General features: G+C 39.8%; 1 protein-coding gene across 3 annotated transcripts in view; it reads left to right on the top strand.

Moving 5' to 3' along the window:
* Positions 1-872: 872 nt before the first annotated feature.
* The window catches only part of MAP3K1 (mitogen-activated protein kinase kinase kinase 1), a 56,940-nt gene continuing 32,773 nt past the window's right edge, over positions 873-25,039 (top strand). The window contains exon 1 of one of the 3 annotated variants that reach the window (XM_056513077.1): positions 873-1,418. In XM_056513077.1, coding sequence (XP_056369052.1) covers positions 937-1,418 — 482 coding nt within the window. In that variant the 5' untranslated portion in view covers positions 873-936. Of the gene's footprint in view, positions 1,419-13,106; positions 13,185-13,457; positions 13,506-25,039 lie in introns of those variants that run through there. The other 2 variants (XM_056513079.1, XM_056513078.1) reach the window with 2 other exon arrangements.

Below are 25,039 nucleotides of genomic sequence, written 5' to 3'. Positions count from 1 at the left end.
AGTGAAAATCCCTACAAGTAGAAAATTTACTTGAACCTCCCCAAGGTTGGGGTCATGTGATGTCTCCTGCATTTCTTGTCTCCGGCAGTCTCTCAGGGAACAGCCGCGGCGGTAGGTGTGCGCGGCAGGCTGCAGCCTCATCTACATGTGCATTCCTGCGCACGCATGGAGGCGGGTGTGCTCCGGCGGGACACTAACGCTTCTCCGTCCTTTACAGACATGGACAGACACCTGAGGACGGCGGGAGAGGCGCCGGCCAGCTGAGGGCAGCCCGCAGAAGGGCGCGCGGAGGCCACGGGCGAGGATGTGCGTGTGATTTCCTACTGACTCGAGAGGGACGACCAGGTGAGCCGGGGCACTTTGGAGAGGCGATTCCTCGGCCGCACGCAGCGAGGCAGCGCGGGCGCCCCGCTCCTGCCGGGGAAATGCTGGGGAGGGGCGCGGCTGGTTACGGGGCTGCGAGACCAGTAAAGGCTTCCCCGCCCCTCGCCCGGAGGAGGCCAGCCCGGCCCGGCCGGCCCTACCCCGCCCGGGGCCACCGGAGCCTCCGCCGCGCTCCCGCACGTGGGGCGGGCCGGTGGGGGCGGGGCCGCTCTCCACCGGCTCCCGAGCTAGGCTCGGCCGTACGGACGGACCGCGTCCGGCTCCAGCCACGGCTCCGGCTCCGGCCCCGGCCCCGGCCCCGGCCCCGGATCAGCGGCGGCAGGCGCGCTCCCGCCCGGCGCCCTCCCCGCCCCGACACCTGCGCGGGGGCGGGCGGGGCGCGGCCCCGCGGCACCTACGGACGCGGCCCCGCCCCCAGCGCCCGCCGCCGCCAATCCGCGCCCGCCGTCCGCCCCCGCCCTACGCCGTTTGCGCAGGCGGCGCCGTTTGCGCAGCGCGCTGTCCGCCGGCGGCCCCCGGTGCTCGGGAGCCCGATGTGACCCGACAGAGAAAATGGCGGCGGCGGCGGGGGATCGCGCCTCGTCATCGGGATTATCCTCGGGCGGTGGCGCGGAGGCGGCCGCCGCCGCCGCCTGCGGGAGCCTGAAGGGCGGCGCGGCGGCGGGGAGCGTCGCCGGGAGCGGCGGGGGGCTCTCGCGGGAGGCGGGCGGCGGCGGCGGCTGCCGGGAACAGCGCTCTGACTGGAGACGGAAGCAGCTGCGCAAAGTGCGGAGCGTGGAGCTGGACCGGCTGCCGGAGGCGCCCCTCTTCCTCGCCGCCGCCCCGGCCGCCTCCTCCTCTTCCTCCTCCTCCTCGCCGGAGCCCCCCGAGACGCTGGTGCTCCACTACCTGCCCGGGCCGCCGCGCTCCAGCCCCGCCAGCCCGGCTGCCTCCCCCAGCCGCTGCGCCGAGCTCCTGGAGCCGCTGCCGGCGGGGAGCCTGGCGGGGACGGACCCCGCCGCCGAGCGGAGGATGGAGCCGTCCCCGGCCGCGAGGTGAGGGGCGGGCAGGGGTCGGTCCCGGCGGGCGCTGCGTGACAGCGGCGGGGTCGGGGCTGTTCCCGCGGACGGGGCTCGGGGCGGGCTCCGGCGCCCCGTTCCCCCCTGGCCGCGGGCCGGCAGCGGATGCGGGGGCGGCGGGAGCCGCCGCGGAGCGCAGCGCTGGGGCGCGGCGGGCTGAGCTCGCCCGCCTTCCCCCGGGGCACCTGGTACGGGGCGGAGGGAGGGAGGCGGCCGGGCCGCGCCGGGCTGCCCGCCGGCCGCAGCTGTCAGCCGCGGGGCTGCGCGGGAGCCGAGCCGCGGAGCGGAGCCGCGGGGGGCGGCCCGCCTGGCTGCGGGGTGCGTTTGTGTCTGACTCCTGCCGGAGTCCCGAAAGGCTTTGAAGTGTGAGCCGGGCGGTGGCGGGCCGGGGCCGGATGTGTCAGCAGCCATTGGGGCTCGGGGCGAGCGGCGCGGTGCTGGCCGGGGCCGGGCTGCGGGCGGCGGCTGAGCGCCTGCCCTGCGTGCTCCCAGGCGCTGCCCGAGCGCTCTGCTGCAAAAACGGGTCGTCGACTTTATTTTATTTGTATTCCACCGCCTCCCCCACCCCGGCCAGGACTTCTCCGAAGGCAGATTCTGATTTCCAGCTTCGCGATAATGCAGAACTGATTTCTTTTAGGAAGGAGAGGAAAGACTTAGAAGCATAAATATCCTCTCTGGTCTGTTTTCCTAGGAGAAAGTAATTTTGTCGTGGCTTAGTCTAGGTGATAAATTTAAGTGGTTGTATTCAACGTCCTGGTGTTTGCAGCCCGTATTTGCCTTCTATACGTATTAATTGATAAGTCCATTTTCTTGTGAACTGCCAGTACTTTGCCTGTTTAACATGTGTGCAAGTATTCAGGATGAAAGCGAACTTACACCCGTGGTGAAGTAGTTTAAATACTTCAGAACACATTTCAGCTTTAACATGTACTCGCTGGGTCTTACTGGTCTGTAGGCACTGCAGTATGACCATGTAATTTTGATGTGAAGATGGCAATTTCGCCTGGGTCTCTTGTAAAGTTTGGTCTGATGTGGATTCTGTAGTTTAAGAACTTAGTATTAACATTCAGGGACCTATTTTAGTGATGCCTTACAGTTTGGCTAATCATTTAAACCTCATAAAAATATAATTCCTGTTTGGACTTCTGACTTCTATGTTCTTTTTAGTTGTGTCTTATGTCAGTCAAATATCAGGAATATTTTTTAAAGCTTAACTTGCCATGGGAGTACTGTAATAAGAATTGTTTTCTAAAACAATGTCATGTTTATATGTATTCTCAGCAATTCAGATGGATTTTGGCCTGTTCCAAGGGCAGTGTAAAAATACTTGTTATGGTGTCGTTGTACAGATAAGAAATGACTCTATACTTACAGAAGGATTACCAGGAAATCTTAAATATTTTGGGGAAGGGGAATGATGTACAAATTTTAGTGAGTGGCTTGTCTTTTTATAAATTCTCAGTACTGCCTTTGTTTTTATAAAGTCATCAAATTATAATGGACTGTATATTGTAATACAGTTATATCAAGTTTCGTGGCTTTCAGTAAGAAAAGGATCTGTATCAGAAAACTGTTTAAAGCAGTTGAGTCTCGTGGTGATAGCAAGTGGGAGTTTGGCTTGATGTTAGACGTGCAGGAAGGTCAATGTATCAGTGCTGAAATGCTGTGTCCATCCTTGGTAGTTGGTCCCAAGCAGCAATGACAAAGCAGCTGTGGATTTTTTTTCCTTTTCACACTGACAGTTTTGCTTGGTTTTAAGAACCTGCATTTGAGCAAATCAGTGCATTGAGTGTGTGTACAAGTTAAAATACTTGTAAGTGCTTTGTGCTATTTGACTAGGAATGTTAACAAATCTTAGAAAATACTGCATGTCAAATGCTTTTCTCTTCAGTATTTCAGTGAGTCTACTCTGAGTTTATTATAAGTACAGTTGAAAATGCATGACTTTAACAGTAACTATCCTTCAGAAATATATATGAATGATATGTATATAAATATATGTAAATGCTTTAAATGCTCATGTAGAGTATCTCAGTAATTCTGTGTGCTGTGTTGCCAATAAAAGTGTATTAGACCAAGTTGTACTTTATCAAGCTGTTTAAAAATCTAAAGCATCTATCTGTCCTCATTTTAATATTGACTTGTTTTATCTGGAGGAGAGAGACTAATTTATATGTGAGTAACAGTAATACACATTAAATTTGCCTGGTCAGCTGTTGCCCAGATATTTATTAGGAGGCAAACTGAAAGGCATAATTTAAATAATGTTTTATGGGGAGGCTTTGGATACTGTTAGTTGTACTTTCCTGTAAGGATCTGCTTTTAGTTAGAAGATACTGTGCTTGCTCCAAAGTCCCCCTATCAGTCTCTTTGGTATTACAGTTACTTCCTTTTAAATAGATTCTCTGTTTCTGTTTATGCTGGAAGACCTTCCTGAGCCTCAAAATGAAATTGAGAAGGGAAACTGGCTGTTGTTGAATTATAGATGTAAATATTACCTTTTTTTTCTTTAAGCTCTCAAGCATTCTGCTTGTCAGGCAGTAGAGTGAATATCTTCACTAAAAGCAGTAGAGGGTGTAAGCTATCTTATATCGCTATAAGAGAAGAAGGGAGCTGTTTTCCTAGGAATTGCAGTTTCAACGTGATAAAGCACTTCAGATCTCTTATCCCATATATATTGTTAACTGTCAGTATATGCATGAGAGAAATCCACGGAGATGATCCTCCTCCTTTTCTGTGAGCTTAACAATATGCTTTTAAAACATCCAGACATTAAAGTAATGATTGTGTCTGAAATTGGTGTAGATGCCTTATTACTTCCCCAAGTACAGAATTAGTTTATATTGCTGTAATCATGTTTTTATAAAAACGAAAGGAAATAAATGGTGCAGATCATCTCTTCTGTGTGCAGTAACCACATACTTTATGACTTCCATGAAAATTAGATGTTTGAAAAGGCATATGCTTAGGATAGTTCAGATGCAAGGCAGCCCTTGTAGATGTTTATACTGTATTTTTCTGCAGTTGCTTTTTGACAGATGCTAGAGACACCAAAGGCAGACTGTAAAACAGAAGTTTTGTCTCTATATACAAGTGCACTAGTAAAAGCTCACCAGTTTCAGCTCTGTTTATAAATTTGTAGCACCTCTGATGACTTTCAGAGGAGGACATAAATGCTTTTAACAGAACACTGGGAGTTGGAGTGGAAACAGAGAGGGAGCACCTACAGTAATCACACAGCATGGCCAAGGATTTTTCTGCCACTGAAATGCTAACTTTCTCTGTTCCTGTAGAATAGGATGTAGCTAAGGTAAAAAAATATAGCTTATTGTTGATTATGCTATTCACAGTTAAGGTAAAATAGGATTTTGTATTTTATCTAAGTCTCTAATGCTGGATGTTTATAACCATCTGTGTAAATGAGCCACCAAATTTTCTGCATCCATTTTGAGTGGAAACTGCAGTGAGAGAAGACTGCCTTTCTACCTCTTCTGTGCTCTGTGGCTTGGGAGTACTTCTGGAAGAGGGTCACCCTCTACCATGTCTGATTTTTATCACTCTTAGTTATTGCAAGTTGTAGGGTTCTGCTTAAATGGTCTGATCTGGTATGGCAGTTTCTTTGTTCCTGTGCAAAGTAAATAGATTGTAACTAACTAATCTGGAGCTTTCTGTCTCATTGGATTTAGTGATACTAAAGGTTCAGTCTCTACTGTCACTCAGTGGAGTCTAAGTACTGCTCAGTGCAATACCTGTGTGTAGACATGTGCAGTCATATTTTACCCAAAGGTCGAACATGTAGAGCAAATATTTGAAGACCAGTTTTTCCTTCTGTATGATGGATTTGAACTTCACTAGACCCTTTAGTGTACTAGCACTTTCAAAAGTAATGTTGCAGCTGTGGAGTGATTTATGCTGCTGCAGGGGACCATGAGGCAGAAGCAGAAACAAGCATCTATGGGTGGAATGACTGTGGGAATGCTTCTGTTGGCTTTCACTCGCTTCCAGTATTGGTGAAACTTGGCTTAAGCTTGTTTAAAATACAAATTATATGTTGCCATGTAGCTGTTTTTTAAACAAACTTGTAAAGCTAGTTTTCAGCAGAAGTGGTGATAAGAGGACGGATCTGGTTTGAGTTCTGAGTTTCCAAGCCTAATCTGAGTGTTCTCAGAGGATTCTCTGCAGAGACCCGAGGGTCATTCTTAATTTACATTTTATCTGCTGTGTGCTCACTTAAAGCTCTAGAATTACATTTCATTCTTTCGCTTCAGGCAGAGTGGACAGAAAGCCTTTTAAAGGGCTTCATTACTTGTCTGTGTGTGACTAGGAGAACGTGGTTAGATGGAGAGTTGCTTTCTGCTGCTACCGTCCCTTTTTATCTTTGCCGGAGGCTCAGTGTATTGCCTGCAGGGTTGCTTCCGCTTTCCAGTCTCACAACACTACACCAGTAGAACTGGAGAATTCTGGTTGGTTCTAAGTGTCTTGACTATTTTTTTCCTGTGTGATTGGAGTTTTGAGGGGGTTTTGGTGTGGTTTGGTTTGGGGTTTTTTTTGGAGGAGTAGGGAGTTTGTGGGTTTTTTGTTTTTTGGTTTTTTGGGCTGTTTCTTGGCTTGTAGGTTTTGGGTTTCTGTTTTTGCTGAGTTTGGAGTGTTTTTTGCTTGCTTTATTTTGTTGGTGTTGTTTGTTTGTGTGCTTCTAGAAGACCAGTTTTGTTTGATCTTGGCTGTGAAATATCCTGAGAACACAGCAACTCTATTTACTTGCTACTTAAGAGCAATTTGAAATTGGAAATTATTTACCTTCTGCCTGGACGTTGATAAAATATTTTTCAAATTGTCTTAATAAAAGGTGACAGAGACATCACTCCTTCTCTTTTTTGGGTTAGTAATCTTTAGTGTTTTTGATAGTGTTCAGCATGTGAAGATTTTAAGATATTTGCAAAAGTGGGTTTTTTCTTAAAACTTAAAATGTCATAGAGTATTCCTGTTTCTGAGATTAAACTGTAATTCAAGTCAGTCTACCTTTGTTTCACACTATCTCCATATATTTAATTTGTGTCCCTGAAGTGTGAATTATTCAAGTCATTCATGGCAATATAGCATAATAATGTCAGTTCTCATCTCTCTTGTCCTAGTATTCTGATTGGTAGTTAAATGACTGCTAATGTGATTATTATGCTGGACAACTTCAGTTCTTTCCTGGTATTTCCCATCAATAGATTTCATCCTGTTCTTGATACTGCAGCTTCTTATAACTTGCCCAGGGTCACTGTGGAAGGTAGAAATAGAATGCTGGGAAGAGTGTAGCATCTGCTTGACCTCACTGACATCTGACCACATCTGACATCTTGTTTTCTGAGCTCTTCCCCATCCTGTTCTTAAACCTCCAGTCATCTTGCTTTTGAGCAAACTGAAATGAGTTCTTATCAGCTGTCAGCAGTGATGATCAGGTACTTTCGGGAGCTGGTAGTTCACCCTCAAAGGTGTGCATATATTTCAGTACTTATTTCTCTGAAATACTGTCTTACACCCTGACAATTTTTGCAGTCCTCTGTAACTGTCATGTTTATATCTCCAGGGCTGTTCCTTTCAGATGCTGGAAGAGCTTGGTCTAAATATTTAAAATGCTGAAGGGAAAAAAACCCCGAACCCTAATTTGTCATAACAAAGTGAGAAACAATTTTGGAGTTTTTTACACAAATTTTGTGTTACCTTGCATTCTACTGCTAATAAAATGCCTGCACAATATTATTTAAAAATTCTAGTATTCTTTAAAAGGCAGGCTTCTAAGCTCAGTAGATGATATTTCTCCCTCAGGTAATATGTAAGTGCTCTACATTTGGAGATGTATACAAAAATGTAAATATTTGTCAAAGGTGTGGTGAATCTGTGGGATTCTGTGTGAAACTTTCAGTGACATCCAGTTTGCAGTTTGTATGCAGTTTATTGAGCTTGTCAGATTATGACAGTCTAACAGGCTAGTGTTTGTTACCACCATGGCTAAGACAATATTCTAATTGCTTTGAATTATGACAGTACTTTTAATTTCTGGTTGCTGGATATATAGTTTGAAAATTCTTGTGTAGTCAGGAACATTTTCTCTGTTTATCAATATTTTACTTTTTTTTTATTACTCCTTTCACAGTTTTAGATGATGGAGTTGCAAGGTCTGATATTAATAGTCATTTCAATCTTTTTTTTCTCTGGTTGCACATTTTAACTTTAGTATTGGTGTTGTAATTAGTGTCTTAAATCTTTCCATAAATAAAGACCTGAAATGGTTGTTATTTCAATAAAGGAAATGCCTCTACAGAAGTCTAAGCTACGATTACAGATTTCTTTGCTTAATGTAAGAAATTATTGCAGTTTTGATTGGCATGGAAGCTTGCTGGGACAGTGTTAATGTATTCTTAAAAACTTGGAAAGGATCTTCCATATTAAGGATCTGTATTGCATATTAATTTGTTAGATTATTCATATAAATAAAACATAGGGAATGGCTTCTGTAGTTGGATGAAGTTCTTTCATAGTTCGTACCTGAAATAGAAGTGTGAAGAGTTGGTTTCTTAATTGTGTGGAGCTGGATGGAGTTACTCTTGAAACTGTACTAATATGTATAAGTTTATTTTTAAAAAAGATAATTCATTAATGCCTCCATATAGATCCAGAAAATGGCTTCTCCTGTAAAGATAGAATTAACATTGATTTTTTGGGGGGTTTTTAACTGGAAATTCTGCATTGATTTGTAGTGAACAGCTTAGTGAACAGTAGGTCTCCTGATCTCTGCAGGCAAATTGAATGTCCCAGCCTGTAGGAAGTGCGAGGGCTTTGGGGTTTCTATTAGGTTTTCCATGATGTGGAAACTTTTTCTGTAATGCCCAGTAAATGCAGCCAAGCTCTTCACTATCTATCTGGCAGGGGTGGGTGGTGTTTTCTGTCAGGGTCACAGTAACCAGGATAATTTGCTTTCTCTTTGAACCTCTGTGGTTAGGGCTGGGACTGGTGGCCTCGGACGTTCTGCTCCACACAGCCTTGTTTACACACTTCCTCAGACATCTTCCTGAAATTAACTAAGTCAGCGTTTGTTCCCTGGAGAAGAATTTACTCTTGAGTTGCAACTGCATGTTTCTTACCCTTCCCAGAGGTATTTGGGAGGAAGAGTAGGGGTACATGGAAAAGAGATCTTAAAGACATGCAGATTGTTCTGCATTTGCCTTAAGCCAGTAGTTCAAGAGGGAGGGGAAGCTCCTGCTTCACCTCCCCTCCAGCCTTGTGGACAAGAAAGCATGAAATGAGACACCTTAAGCCATGCAGAGCTCTGGCAGGGAGCAGTGCATGTGGCCTTCAGGGTTGTCGTTTTAGAAATACCTTTTGCCAAACCAACGTGGAAAAGTTTGATGTACTTGGCTTCTCTCACTGTGAAAATTTACATACATACTGAGTGCCCCTTTTTGTGGTAAGAGGGCACATAATAAAATTTTTTTTTTTTTGTTAAACTAAGATGTCTTCTATCTTCTCAAAGTTGTAAGGTGCTTTCATGTAAGGATGTGTTCAGCATGGTAAAGATGGTAAAGCAGCATACACTGATACACTCAGCAAGCTGAGTGAGGAAAGGTATGGATTGACAATGTGTTCTACTTGGGAGATTTGTGCCTGGTCATTTCACTGGCTTATGCTGCACGACAGCATCCTCTGTTCAATGTGATTACTGTTGTCACTTATTTCTGCTATATTTCTGGTAGCAAAGGATTCAATTCTGAAAAAGAATGCTTTTTTCCATGTATAGATACTTCAAAGCCCAGTAAGTCCAAGTTAACTCTTTTAGGAATGGAAAATATAGGAAAAAGACTTAGAAAGTACCAGAGTACTAATATAAAAAAAACCAAAACAGGAAGTGTTCCCTGTACCTGAGATGCTTATTATTTTAGCCAAAAAGAATTTCTTAGTCTGGGGGGATTTTTTTATTCCACAAAAGGAGAGAAGTCAGGATTTACGGACTCCCAGACCATCCAGCAAATCCTGTCTCTTTTCTGCAGTAGAAGATGGACTTCCCTTTCTGAAGAAAAAAAAAATTGTTGGAAAGATTTGATCTGAGCATTGCCCGTTGACATGTCCATGAAAAAGGTCTTGATGACATCTCATCCAAATGTTTACTGTCTGTACAAATAAAACAGTGACAGTAACTTTCCTTGGCTATTGCTCTTTGGGATACAGTTTACTAATAACTTCACAAACCTTTGTGAAAACTGGCATTTCTCAGAGAAATAGTGTCTTTAACCAAGCCCTAATTCATGATAGAAAACTAATGAAGCTGCTTACTGTTTGTCTTTCTAAACTCATTTGAAGTACAGTTATACTTGATCTTGAAATTGTGATTTTATATTGAAAATCTTGAAATACAAATTAGCTCTTTATGAAAAGTGTATGTATGGTAAGCAGAACAGTGCTACTGTATTGTCAGATTTGTCTTTTAAGCATATGGTTAAGTTCCAGCATGTTCAGGTACAATGGTAAACTGTCTTGTCCCAGTAAATGTGCTGAAGTATTTAATTCTCCCTGGTGTCTCAGCAGTAAATTAGTATGCTCTACTGTTTGCTTGTTCTGACCTGCTCTGAGTTGCATGTTTGTGGCAGTGTTTTACAGTTCTGCTGCTGCTAGTGAGGATGCCCAGCAAAGCCAAGTGGAGAACTGCTTTGACATTTTGAAATCAGCTACACATGAATTGCATTCCTTTATTTTAAAATTGACTGCAAATGAGAATATAGGTCCAGTGCCAGGGCAAGCCACTTGTAGACCCTGGGAATCAAGACCGCAGGGGAGAGCACAGCCAGAACTTTTAGATTTTTGGCTTCTTTTCAACCTACCGGGTGGACTGTTGAGGAACTAGCTAGGGGAACTAGTAGGAAATCTGCCAATTTCTATCATGTAGACAGAGTTCCATAGGAGATTCATCAAAATAGGTATTTCACTTTTTCTTATTTGACAAATAATTTTTTGAAAGTATTTCTTCCCAGGAAGCAGCTTAGCTGCATGCATTAGTATTTCAACTGGGTTTAATATTCTTGCACGTGCATAAGTAGTTGAGACCTAAATAGCCATAAATAGCTAGGAGTTAGACAAAAACTCAGATTTTAATCTTGTGCGTGAGCCTCTAGCAAAAACCTTAAACAGTGTTGGAGCCTTATAGGCTTTATTGGTATTCTTTTGAGCAAGCGTTCACTTCATGTGTATCTATGATATTTGTAATATTGGTACCTTAGTGTGAAGTAAAGCACAGCATTTGTCACTAAGTATGTGATTAACTAGTGTGGGTTTTGTTCGAAACATAATTTCCATTTCAGAGGAAAATCAGTGCCCAAATTTGCCACTGTGCTCACCTTGGAGTTGCATGTGACTCTATCAGGGTTCTGAGCTAGTTTTCTCTGCTCATCAGCTCTTTGTAGCAGCTGGCAGCAGAATGAAGCAACCATACCTGTTGTAGTCACAGTGGCTAGGTAAGTTCTTTACACCTTGTGACACTCAGCTACATAAAACTTATTTTCCAGGACTTAAAAAGTTAGCAGGCTGGACTGCTTTTGGTGCTTTAGGCACTATGTACCTCTATAGACCTTCCAGGGGAAAAAGAAGGATACAACATCTGCTAGCGTAGTATGTGCTACAAGCTGCAAGACCTCCTGGCTGTAACAGAATCACTACATAGGAATGTGTGGTTCAACTATCACACTTAAGTTGCCTTTGCCTAGGCTAAGGTGATAGTGTTTTGATGCATGCTGATTTGTTAAATACCTGAAAAACTCATGGGTTGTCATGATTAAAACCTGGATTCAAAGGATATAATGGTGAAAGTGGTCTAAAGTAAACCTGTTTCTTTTATGTGCCTAGGACCTTTAGCTGTTACAGCTATATTTACAGAGCTGTAAGATTTCGAAAAAAACCCCAGTTTATTTCATCCAGCTTATTGGGAAGTAATTCAGGTCTGTTCCATTAATGTTTGTGAGGGGAAAGACTACTGAATAAATATGCCTTCTCTGGTTAACCTTAGTACAAAAGCTACATTAAATTTCTCTGCTCATAAAGCCAAAAGTGCTAAAGCACTTGCATTTGCACAACTAGTAAGTAGGCAAAGTGGATTGGAACAAAGCCAAAAACAGATGGAGGACTGATTTATACTATAGCAGCATTTTCAGAGATGTGACGTCATCTGTGAGAAAGAGCTCAGCTGGTTATACTACTTAGGACCAGCTCTGTTCTGTCTCCCCTCTGTGGGGAGAGCACAGCTCATGTTATGGGAGCTGGTGCCTTAGGAAGGATAGGCTCTTTTTTTCATTAAGTATTGTCAGTTAATCTCTGGTTGAAGACACTATTGCCTCTAGATCTCAAAATGACGAATTTCTGATTTGGTGGAGGTACAGAGTAGGCATATGGATTTTGTGCTATTAACATGTTTTAAACCACTGGTTTTTGCTTGAAACCACAAATAATTATGCAGTCAAACTTTTCAGTGTAGTTATTATTGGGCAAGGTTTTGGCATTTTTCTTAACTGACAGTCTGCCCAATCTTTCCTCATATTTCTTTATAATCACTTTGGAGGAGGAAAAAAGCTCTGTAGAACTTGCTCTTTTTCCCCCCTTGAGTTCATTTTAGAGAACTAGCATTTCACTTTATCTCCTGAAGGCCCAATGTATGCTTCATTGCATTTTTGAATCTTATTGTGAAAAGACTTGCTTCTTTTTGGATACTTAAAAGAAAATAGGAAATGAGACAATATGGGTCTAGCATACTCCCTTTCCATGTTCAAATAAATGGCATGTTTTTATAACTGGGAGGGGATGAAGCTGGCTCTCACAAGGGAAGTGGTTAGTTCTTACCATGGTGACTTTTGATAAGGATTTGTTGGGCTACTGTATACTTATTTGCACTTGCTAAAATAATCTATAATTACAGGATTTAAAATTGTTAACCCTTTCTCTGTAACTGCATTAGTTCTTCAGTAGTTGTGAGCGGGCAGCCAAGGAATGAGAATTGAGAACATTGCTATTCCATATTCATACAGCAGCTTGTTTCTAATTTTGTGTAGGTGCATGACTGGCTGGCTAATACTTAACCCTAAGCAGGTATGGGAAGTGTGTCTTCTGAAAGTGGTCACCTTCCCTGTGGAGAGTATTCGAAATTATAGAGTTTGTGTTATATTCTGAGAGTTCCTGAGGCTGACTACTTAGGCTGACTGAAAACTTTGGTTTTCCAGGATGGGATTACGTGACAGTGTGTTCTTCACTGGTCCTGGGCTGCAATCAGCCTTGTTCCAGCGTTTCAAAGGCATGTTTTCTTTCTGATGTCTGCATGGACTTGGGGCTCTGTCACCCTTTGCTTGTCCCAGGTCGCCTGACATTTTAATGTAGCAATTAATTCAGTGGGTCACAATGAAGACATGAGTCTTCAGCCTCTAGTTCACAGTCAGGTCACTCCAGTGCCTAGTAAAATATTAACTTGTTGAGAAAAGTATTTCCATAAACAGTCCATTAGTAAGTCACAAGGTTACGACTCATTTCACATGCAGACTTTCCCCCAGCCATAGTTATACCAGTGTGTCCTGGAAACTGGTTTTTTGTTTCTGGACTTTTATATGTTATTGTGGTTTCATAGTGATTTGAAAAGCACTTGCACACCTCCTTAAGGAACTGAGACTGCTTTCCCAGTTACTGTCCTGTGTTTGAGACGCTGCTGCTGTCATACAAGTTCTTATGGTAAGAAATAAAAGTAGTATGACGTCTTTAGTGATCACAAATCTTTGCCTAATCTTTGATAATTTTATTAAAATTTAATAAGCTGTCTGTGTGTTACAGAAAACGCTTTTTTGTTATCTTTTTCTTCGGCATTTTTCTTGTAAAGGTCTTTCAGAATAGTATTCTTTTGTCTGTAAAATGAGCTTATTGCAACTGTGTTTCAGTGATGGTGGTTAAACTTTTAAGATGCATGATCATGTGCTAATTTTGCATGAGTCCTTTTGTAATTTCTAGATATGTGCAAATGCCATTAAACTGGAGTACTTTCTGGAGTTGCAAGAGGTATGGACATCTTTCGGCCACTTTTTTTTCCTTTAAAGTAAAACTTACGTGGTGCAGGAAAGTAAATAAAATTGGGTTATGAAATTGTAATAATCAGACAAATTCTGGGACAGAGTTATTACTATGTCAAGTTGTTTCAATGGAGGTTGAAGGTCCGTTTAGAGGAGTCATAGCACAGTGGGGTAATCACAAGTGGAACTCAATTCGTACAGCTGCCAGGATGCTCAGAGTTCTTGATAATTACCTGTTTAATTTATTGCTGCTTTACCATTTCATGTGCTGAATGAGTGGTGATGAGTTTCTTGGTAGCATCTCAGGGAATTCAGATTCAGTTGTTGTTACTGATTTCTTTTGAGTGAAAAATACTTCCTCTGTAACAAGTGGCATAATTTACCCTTTCTTAAAGTGAAATCATGAGCTTTTATTTCCCTTATTTTTATGATTTCCATTACTATCACTTCAAGTCCTAGTTTGTGTTTCTTATGTTTAAATGTGTTGCTTAAAAAAACAACACCGTGGCTTAGGCTATACTGATTTTTTTCTTTTTGTAATGGATTCTGATATTAAATCCTCCAAAAGATCATGGAAGTATGGACAACACAGAATTACTGAGATTTCACTTATGATTGTGCAAAAAATACCCATGAAACTTGAAGGAAAACTTTATTAAGGCAGATGGGACAATCTCATCTTTCCAAATAAGAATTAATGTTCTTGAATATAATAAGCTCTCCATTTAGTATTCACTTAATTTTGAGTAAAGGCTGCTGGCAAATACATAAAGTCACTTTAAAATCTGTAGATTGATCCAGTGAGTCTAGCACAAAGAGTTAGGAATTTGCTTCAGAAGGAATTAAACAATAAAGCACAAGGATAAATACTGTTTTGAGCTGTGCAATTTAGTTTTTTGCTTTCTGAAGATATCTTAATATGATTGTGTATATAGAGAATTACAGAAATCAGTAATCAGTTCTGGATGAGTTTGGCTTCATCAAATAAAAAAAGGCTTAAGTGAGCTGGGTCTCACCTGTGCCTTAACTACTTGCTGCTACTTGAAAGAGGCACAGAAACATACCAAAACTTTGAACTAGCAAATTCTTCTTGTTTTTTTTTGTTTTGTTTTGTTTTGTTTTGTTTTTTGTTTTGTTTTGTTTTGTTTGTTTTTTTTTTTTAAGTATCCAGTTGTATTCTTTCATTGTAGTCTCATTTTTACTGTGAACTACTTTTTCAAAAGTAACTGTCATATCCCTTATTCAGTGATTTGGTTTTGGTGTTTTGTTTTTTCTAATATTGAACACATTCTTGTCTTGTATTGCTGCTTTCTAGGCTGATACATTTCTGTCTGAATGTTCATATAGAAAAGAAACCTCACATTAGTTACTAATATAAAAAAAATATTTTTTTATATTATATTTTTAATGGTTCTGAATTTCTCTTGTTGTTGTTTGATTTAGGTGTTCTCTGAAAAGGAATGCCTGTTCTGTTCTTTTTTCTTTACTGAATTGCTTATGCTGAAAGTGAAGGTTGGTTTTGAATATAGCTGAAATACAGATTTAATGTGAAGCTTACATTTGGAAATGGCTTTGGGAGGCTTGACATTTTTTAGAAAATGAAACTGCCCCTTGGATATTTTCAAATGAATTGGGAAGCTATTTTAATGTGAAGGCAGGGAAGAGAACAATACAAAGAAAATAGTCACTAGTAGTCTTACACCTTTTCAGAAGTGTAATGCCCTTTTTTCCCAAAGATGACAGAGAAATCAAAGCACCAGAAGAGTGCATTTATCAGCCAGTTTGCTCCATGTGATGTGGTTTATTCTGACTTGTTAAGGAATGAATACACAGTATTAAATGTTATTTACTTTATTACTTTGAAGTTGGAAATAGTTAAGAATCTTCCAAGAATAATGCAGAAAACTTTCTTTTCTCAAAACACATATCTTGCTTGAGGTGCTTTTGGTATTTTGGTAAAAGTCTGTAAGTCTGTGTTGAGAACTGGCTTTCATGCACAATTTGAGCCAGTAAGTTTTGGTGGTTTGCTTTTTTTTTTTTTTTTTTTAAATTGTCATTTTGAGGGACCAGGATTTGTTGTTGCATGAAGAAATTATGAGATGGTTTTTAAACAGAAATAAAAAATTCAGTCAATGTTAGTTTAACCTTCCCTTAGAACCCTGAAATAAAATGAAGCAGAAGAGCTCAGGAAACCAGATTAAGACACACTTGGAAGCACAGAATTCACTTATTGCCTTTCTAATTTTAGACCATTGTGGTGGTCAAAGCTATATGAGATTTCATGAGAAATTAGTAATAAATTTGAAGTGAAAACTCACTGATACACATGAGATTCAGAAATTCCTGTTGAAACTACAATGCAGGAGTAGTATCTCAGTGAATTAAATGCTGTGAAGTTATTAGACTTGGAACTTTTAGATTAGTTCTGAAGTGAAATGACAACACTTGCAAACTATCAATCTGCCTGACCTTTTGTAAGACAAGATGGTTTCTCAGACAGCCTTGAAACTTCTAGTCTGTATTGGTAAGGATTTGTGTCTGCCAGTGGGATGTGGAGAGGAAAAGAGTTGGGGCTTGGCTTTTCTGAAACTCTGTACCTCTTCAGCCTCATAATTTATGGCTGCCTCTTCTGTGTTTGCCTTTGTTGGTGTTTCAGGTGTTTTCCTTTGTTGTTCTTCACTGCACTAAACAGTAAAGGAGAAAAGGAGGGACAAAATATTTCTGTAGTTAGATTCTGTACAAGATTTTGGAAGGTGGGCTTATGATTCTGACTTCTTACAAGAAAGCTTCTTACCAGTGTCTGGCTTCTTAAGCTCAGACACTCATCCTATGCTAGTTTAAATAAAGTTGTTATTGTAGGTGAACAATTGTATGGATTACTTTAGAACCTAAGATTTAAAATTAAAGGCATATTCTTTATTACCCTATATTTCAGTCTAAAACTTAATTAAATTTGTTGAATTGTCTTTAATAGTGTCTGTTGCCAAGGAGGTCCTGAAAAGTACATACATACTTAGATCCCAACATTAATATCAGAATAGCTCTAATGTATTTTGATCTTAGTACAACTTAACAATGTTTTGCACTAGAAACTGGGCTTTTAATGATCAAATGAAGTAGTGAGGAGGTACACATTAGTATATCACAATTTGTGTAAACTTGTACTAACTGATGAATATATGAAATGAGAAAGATTCAGTCAAAGATAACATTTTCTTTCCTGCCCCCCTGCCTTACCCCCACAGACACTAGTGGCATTTGTCCATTTGCATTTTAAATTAGACATAGACATTTTTCTTTATTTTGCTCATACATATGTATTTTGTTGCCCTTCATAAGGGAGGCAAATGATGGATATGTTGATTGAATAAAAGAAAATTTAAAAGTTCGGATAACTTGCTTCCCACATTGATAATAATTTTTTGACAACACTTTCATTCTTGGGCTAGATTTTGTGATCTTTTTTCTTAGTAAGAACATTGCTTTTAAATTAATGCTGTTACATAAATATGAACTATTTGCTTGTTGGGTCCCGGACTGAGAAGAGTATGACGTGCTGTGCTATGGATGAAAGATATCCATAGGATATGATAAGTAGCACCATGAAACTGGAAATAAGTTGTAAATCAAGCATCCAGCTGCTAGTTATGCAGTAACATCTCCTAAATTAGATGATGTTTTCTTTACTGTAGCACTTTCAACTAAATGTACTGCACGTGGATGACACAGGTTTTCTTTTGCTGCAAAGGTAATAACTTTATAGGATAAATATTTGCATTTTATTAACTGGAAATAACTTTCCCTAAAAAAAGAAAAAAGGCAGATCTAAGGGGCTTTTTTCTCCTAGACAAATCTTTAAAATCAATGCTGTAGAAGTCTTCTGAGATAAATTATAGGTAGCAAGTACCTTGCACTATTTTTAGCTTACCTCATGCAATTGAATCTTTAGCAGACAGTGAGTTTGCTGTGGACTTGATACAAAGTCAAGCAGTAACACAGAACAATCCCAGTGAGTGTGTTCTGCAGTGCAAGAGGAAAACAAAGTCCTCATCTCCAGAGAAACACTTCCTGTTGTGTTCTTGGTTGTAGTAAATTGTTTATTACTTAAACAAGCCATCTAAGGAGAAGCTGAACTGTGACGTGGTATAGTAAGATTCAGTTCTGTGCTGATCATACCTTTTAAGCTTATTTAATTATGATGTACTTCAGGTCAGCTGGTGTACTGTGCTATTTGGAGCAATTCAGTGCAAAAGTCACGTAAGACTAAGCCACACGCACATTTCCCTCTTCTAGTTTCTGAAACAAACTGCTCTATTTTGACTTTGTCTGGCCATTTTAGTTTTTTTAATGTAATAATCAAATCACCTTGTAAAACATGCTCAGATATTTTAACAGTGCTTGAAAGTAGTTCTGTTTTTCTGATATCTGCCTCTCAAGAACTGTTTTTCATAGAAATTTTTGCAAGCTGCAATGCAAGAAAAGAGAAGGGCTTTTTCTTAGTCAGATAAGAGAAACCGAAAGCGTGCAGCTGACTTCGGCAAAATGGTTTTTCGTTCCCTGGCTTTGCAAGAGAAGGGAGTCCTTATGAAGCTTTCTTAAACTTTCCTTAGTAATCTTCTTTGTCTTAATGCTGTCTCTGTTATGACAAATATCGCTTTAATGTGTGTACTGAATTTCCTGTTTGAGAGATTATGAGAATGCATTTTTCTTGATCAGTGTCTGGTCATGATCTCTCTAGGCTTTGGGAAGAGACTGCCTTTTTATTGTAGAGTCCCTCAGAAATCTGAGGTGGTTTTCTTGGTTTTGTTTATCTTAAATTCTGCTGCCAGCTTCCCCTCATAGCTGAGGTTCCATTTCCAATGTGATAATAAAACACTAGCACCATCTGAGTACAGTAATCTGTTCCTGTCTGCTTGTTAAAAGCTGAAAATGTGACAGTTGTTTTGATAGTTTTGCAAAGCAGGAAATTACAGACTACTTGTGCTTTGTCAGAAACTTCAATGCCTACAGCAGGAAGAGCTACTGAGATCCCAAGGAATGTGTTCCAGGATACAAAGTGTTTCTGTTTTAACTTTACTGTTTGTAAGGAAGCTGACTGGACACTTATTTTATTTTTGGTGAGGTTTTTTGTTTCAGTTTTGTTGTTTTGTTTTTAGTTGGTGGTGGCTTCTTTGTTGGGTTTTAGTTTCGGATTATTGTGTTTGTTTTGTGGGGTTTTTGTTTGGTTTGAGTTTTTTTGTTGTTGTTTTTTTAGTTTTTAGTAGTTATGATAATCTTCTGATTTCTTTTTTTATAACTTAGAAATCATTTTTTTGAACATGCCATGGTGCAAACAGATCTTATTTTTAAGAATTTGCTGCTAGTATACTTGCCCAAGGGAAAATCTATATAAAGTGGAACTTGCCTTTCTTCCCCTCCTCTGGGTTGTATGCACATGGTAGCACTGACAGATGTGTGTGTTGAACATCTGCTGGCACAGACAGCTTCCTTGAGAGGTTGAACATAGACTGTAGTTCTACAGTTTCTCCTTCTTCCATCCCAAAAAGGTCAAGTAGGTCACTCAGGTTTTTATCTCTGCCAGTTTGATTTCACTGGAATTTATTCACTGAATAATTAATTGGATAATTCGTAGTGTAGTTTAAATTCATGTAATGTTGCATGTAATGGCATTTCTGGTGTAACATTTTCTGAACGTTGACACAGTAGAATTTCTTGCATCATTCTTTTGTAATAATGCTGATAGTCTGGTGTGAAGTCAGAGATATGCAGTGTCTTCTGCCTAGAGAAGTCAAAGACCTTTCAAGATAAACTTAGCCAAAGCAAAAATAAGGAAGCAAAGCCTGTACCTGTGGATGAGTGCATTTTCTCAGTACTTCAGGAGGATACCTAAGCACTCTCCTCTCTTTTAGCTTGCCTGCAGAAACAAGTATTTTAATACTTGCATGAGGGTTTTAGAAGCAGCAGGAAGCTCAAGGTGTGTGTGTCTTCATGGTAATTTTTTTAAGTTACTGTATTCCTCAGCCTACAGTCTTTCTGATTTATAACAGTGGGGGTTGTTCCCTGACCTACATTTGTACACAAGTGTCATATATATTCAAATAAACAACGGGCATTTACCTCTGGTGTGTATCTTTTTTTTTTTCTGTACTGCAGTTATTTTCAACATAAGGGTTTTTTTTTAGTTTTGTGGTGTGGTGAGTGAACACAATTTTTAATTTTTCCCTGAGATCAGCTCAGCATCTTTTAAACCTCTTGAGCTATTTCACATGGCATGCCTTCAGTTTTGAGAGTGCCCTCTACATATAAACGAACAGATGAAAGATACAGCAGATAAAAAACCAGACAAATTCATGTGGAGGTATCCTCCTCTCATTCATCCCTGAAATACTGTCTGCTTAAAGTAGGGAAGAATCTAGTGGGAGGAGTTGCTCAGATTCACTGTGGCTTTATCACAGCACACACAAATAGTTGCAGTTTGACTTAGGATGCTGGGCTGGAGGGACTCATGGCTTGGACTTACAAAGATGTTTCTATGGGGAGATCCTGTGGAGTGACAGACTGTGCAGCTGGGAGTCTTGTGAATGCACAAGGTCTGCAGTTCTCTGTAAGTTCTATTCTTATGCTTAGTCATACTGACATGTTTCCTTTCTGTCTTGGAAATGCAGCATTTTCTTCCTACAATAAATAAGAAACAAAGGAAGTTGTTACTTTTGGGGATAACTTCTTGAACAGAAAACAGGAAGAAAAGGTAGTTTGACTTGCTTTCAGTGTTAAGCTTTCTAATACATTTAATCTCATGGCTGAAGGTCATAACTCCTGCTGTCTTGCTGGATTGAAGGAGAACAAAATTCAGCTTTTGAGGACTGTTGTTTCTGCTCTGGTAGTTTTATTTTAGTAATAAGATCTTCTTCATCCTACAGAACTATAGTCTTTAGTATGGTAAATTCCATTTCTGCATAGGGGGGATCTTCTCCACTGGAATAAATGTGAAATACAATGCATATGTACAGAAGCTTGTTTGTCAGAAGTGTCATCCTCTTTTGTTTTCCTGGGAAACCGTTGGAGCTCCACATGAATTAGGTTGGAGATAAATCCAGACCAACAGTTTTCATTTTCTCCTCTCCAGCTTAAAGTTCAAAATATGTGGTGGTGATTTGGGTTTTGGTTCTGAAGTTACATCAATATCAGTAAAGATAAATAGAAATTAATATCTTAGGTAGGGAATAGGAACTCCTTAAACTGACCTTTTGTCTGCAGAGATGGTATATGGAACTATGAAAATACTGTCCTGTACACAGAGCTTTGTGTAGCAGGCTTTCTGCTTAACATGTAGATTTTTAGAATGCTTTATGTGTTGGTGGCAGCAAATTAGAAGATGAAATACTTTTATTTCATGATTCTTTCATAAACTTAGACACTTATATCAGGGATTGACAAGGTACACATACTTTTCTCATACAATTTTAACTTGGCCTGAGAGTTATTTTCTTACTTAACAATCACCGCCATCACCCTCAATAAAAAACAAACCACCAAACCCCAAAAATATTCCAAGTACAGTATATGTGACACTGAAAATCAAAGTTCTGATATTTCTTTACAAAAACATGCTGGGACAATCTGAGTAAAGCATCTGTCAGCATTGGTGCTTGGCATCTCTGGGTGGTGGTCTCAAATTGACTGACACCATCAGTTTATTATCCTGTACTATAAATCCTGCATACCTTTTCTCTGTAGACTTCCCAGGCTGCTGGGCACTTTTACAGAAGACACGTGACTGTTGCCAAAGACAGTGGCAAGCATCAGTGCTTTATTATTCCCTGCTACAACCTTTTATACCCTTTTCCCTAACAGACACAACACCTGCATGCCTTTCTACTCTTCTGTGGTCGGTCAATACACATCAACATTCCACACTTCTCCTTCAATGCTGTTCACCTGCCTTACACAGCTGCACCCCATTAGGAAGGAGGCTCTGCCACTGTTCCATTCCTATTCTCCCACAATCTGTTCTCCTACCAGCATCTGCTGTTCAGGACTGGAGTTTCTTTTGAGCAATTTTAAATTACAGAAATGCTTTCATTTCCACTGCTGCCTGAATCATACTCTCTAATTCCTGATAATGATTGTTGTTCATCAGTTGGTGGAATAAAACCAAAATATTTGTAATTTGACTTTTCCTTATTTTAGATTGCTTATTTCAAATGGGTGGTAGACCCGTTTATTGGTTGTTTAGGGAGGCATGCTGAGAATTGTGGAAAAATCATAGCTGGGATAATGAAGTACTTTCAGTTGAGCACGTTTTTGAGAGTTGACTTCTGAGCTAAAGGTATCAAGGCCAATATAAATGAATAAAATGCAGCCACATGAATTATACTAATAGTATAATTGTATAAGATTGAGATCTACACAGTGAGGGAAGACATCTTTAAAAAGGAAAACAGATGGATGTTGACATTTGACTTGATTAGTTTCTGTTGTAGAATAAGTGCTTCTGAACCATTGACTTGCATATTTCTCTGGGATTAACATCTTAGTTAACAAACTGAGCAAAAATAAGAAAGGCTGGACTTATCTGTACAAAGGTATAGTTTTGAAATAAAGTCTGCAAATAAAGATGTTTGAAAACCATGCTGTAAAATTACTTTAGAAGGCTTTCTTAACAAGCCCAAATTTTCTTATTTGAAATTCTAATTTCAATATGGCTTTTCTTCTTAAGTGTAATAGGGAAATACATAAACAAATGTCTGGAAATACATAAACAAATGTATGTCTGGAAGATGACAAGTTTCTCAAATGAGAAGTTTGAGAAAACCCTGGAACTTCTTTGCTTATGTGTGAGGTTAAGTGATGTTTCAACCTATCAAAAATGTTTGTAATTATTTTAATTTTGGCACATTGGATAAAGTTTACTTTTATGTATACCTTAATTTTTTATTAGTAGAGTTAATGTTATAAAAAACTTCGGTAGATTCAGCTTTTCTGGTCTCACTGCAGTGTAGAAACTCTACACTGCTTTCATGTCACTGTAAAGTTCAGATAAGCCTTAGTGTTTCAAGAGCCTGACCACATGTTTTATATAAAAATTTTAAGTTCCTTTGGGTTTGGAAGGCAGTAGTGAAGCAAGGAGATGTTGTCATTGCAGTGCATTATTTAGAGCATCCCAGCATTCTTCCATATATTCAGAATATTGATGAAAGGATTTTGCTATTACTATTTTAGTTTTCAAAATGGAAGCTTAATAATAATGTATAAATTTCAGAGAACTGCTTTATCAGAATTAATTTGTAGGGGTCAAACACAACTGTGGGCAGGAGATGGATGTTTGAGGATTGCATTGATGAGCTTACATGAGTAGCCCACAAAAGCCTAGTGTATAGTATTGCAGAACAAACAATGTTTGTCTTTCGGGCTATGTGGGAGAGCAGTTTAAAAATCTGAAAGTACACTTGTGTGTTAATGGGTTGTTTTTTTTCTTTAAAGCCGTGGAATTCACTGAGTGCTGCTATCTCAGCTGAAGCAGTGCTTGAGGGTACTGCAAAAATGGTTAGTAACTGCTTTCTATCTATAACCTTTCAGGGTCCTTTAGTATGGATGAATTTCATGGCAATTCTTAATCAAATTTGTCTTGGGTGCTGGTTCATGGCTTGAAGTCTTTTCTTGCAGTTCTGCTTTGACTTTATTGTTGAAAAGTTTAGATAGGCACAGACTTGCTGCCAGCTACCTGAAAGATGTTCTGAGTAGTTGTTGGTTTAAGTGACTAAAGAAAAAGGCATCTTAAATGGTAACTGATATCTCAACTAGTCAGTTACATAAAGAATATCAATCTTTTGTCTTGAATGGTGACAGTCAGTTTCTGATGAAGCAAGAATTTTAATGGGCAGACAGTTATAAAGAAGGATCTGTCATCGTGCACTTTTTGAAGTACTAATTTCTGTATTTTTGATAACTGCCCGTGTTAAATATTTAAATCAAATCCCAGATAAAGCTAAATTTAAAGTGCATCATGTTAATCCTGCCCTTTAAGTTCCTTTTTTAAGCTTAAATAGGTGAGAGAAAGATATTTATAATTGAAAACATGTGGGTGCTGTTAGTATTTTTGAAATAGGTATTTTAGAGACTTTTTCAGTTCTATTGTTTAACTTTTTATAGTTGTTTGAACTTCTTTGTATGCCCACAAGATATGTGTTCCATGATTGCCTGCAGTTATTCCTGTTTATAAGTTTCACATTTTTCAAAACTTTTTTCTACCTTCCCTGATTCTTCTGGATTCATAATAAAAAAAAAAAAAAAAAAAAAAAAAAAAAAGTAGATTTAGCCGCTTTGATTTTATTTAGCAATAATGTATGAAAGTTTAAGTTATTTTAAGTCCTTCCCTGCCAAACCCCATGCAGTTACCTTTGGGATATCTCAGAATGTGGTAATGAACTGTAATTACTCTTATTCAGTTGTGGTGCTGATTAGAGAGGACAGTAAAATACTAACTATCCAGTTCTGGAAAGCCTTCCTCCATTCCTCTTCAAATGTGTTTGTAACAGATGAATAAATGTCAGTGTAGATTTGGGGTTGTTCCACAGTGTGGTTTATTTTTTCCGAGAGGTCATATATTTTAATCTTTTTGTAGTGCCTTATGCATAGAGTGGCTTTCAGTGTGCATAGTCATGGTGTAGTCAGTAAAGTGATGGTATTTTAAGAATTTTTGCTAAACAATCACTCGACACAATCCCGGAGGAAAGATAGTATTTTTTAAAGCTGACAAGCATGGAAATACTGAAAAGTCCTTGCATCAAAAATTGCCAAAATAAATGCATGAAATTACAAGAGACTAAAGCATTTTCTGGTGGAGTGTGGAAAGGCAGAAGTGAAGGTGCCACCCACAACTTCACCCACATTTCGAGTTCACATCAAGTGAATGCTATCTGATGACATTTTGCATGAAGTGCAGTTTACCTTCCCCTCCTCTCCTCACCCCCCATCTCCACTTACTTTTTTTCCACTTGACTATTTCTGTAATTAAAGAAGCCATAGGTTTAGAGAGCTCAGGATGGTGGTCAGAGTGGGATGAAGGGAGTTGGTGTGTGAAGCAGTACGTTCTGAGCACTGGATTTTATAAGCAGAGAGATCACAACTCTTAGTTGCTCACAAAAGCTTCAGCAGGCTGGGAATTGTCTGCTGGCAGGCAGTGTGCTGATTGAAGTCTGAACATAATTAAGAAATCTTTATTCACCACTAGGGTCTCTTAGCACTTCGTGTCGAATACTTCTACTCTTTCATGAACCTGGTCTTGGCAGGACCACGTACATGTCACTAGATAAAAATTAATTACTTTTGCTAGTTTCATTTTTTTAAGAGTATTTCACAGATAGGAAAAGTGTTACCACCTAACCTAATAGCATCATCCTTCAAGTAGTGTATAAAGCTTCATGATAATTCTAGTTCCTCTTGCATGATATGTCTTGATGAAATCAGACTATTCCTTTTCATGTACTAGCATGTTTTGCATAAGTGCAGTATCTGTCTATA

The sequence above is a fragment of the Oenanthe melanoleuca genome, chromosome Z (assembly GCF_029582105.1).
Source record: "Oenanthe melanoleuca isolate GR-GAL-2019-014 chromosome Z, OMel1.0, whole genome shotgun sequence".
Classification (NCBI taxonomy): domain Eukaryota; kingdom Metazoa; phylum Chordata; class Aves; order Passeriformes; family Muscicapidae; genus Oenanthe; species Oenanthe melanoleuca.
Note: the sequence above shows the minus strand (reverse complement) of the source record. Positions and strands in the feature narration are given on the sequence as shown.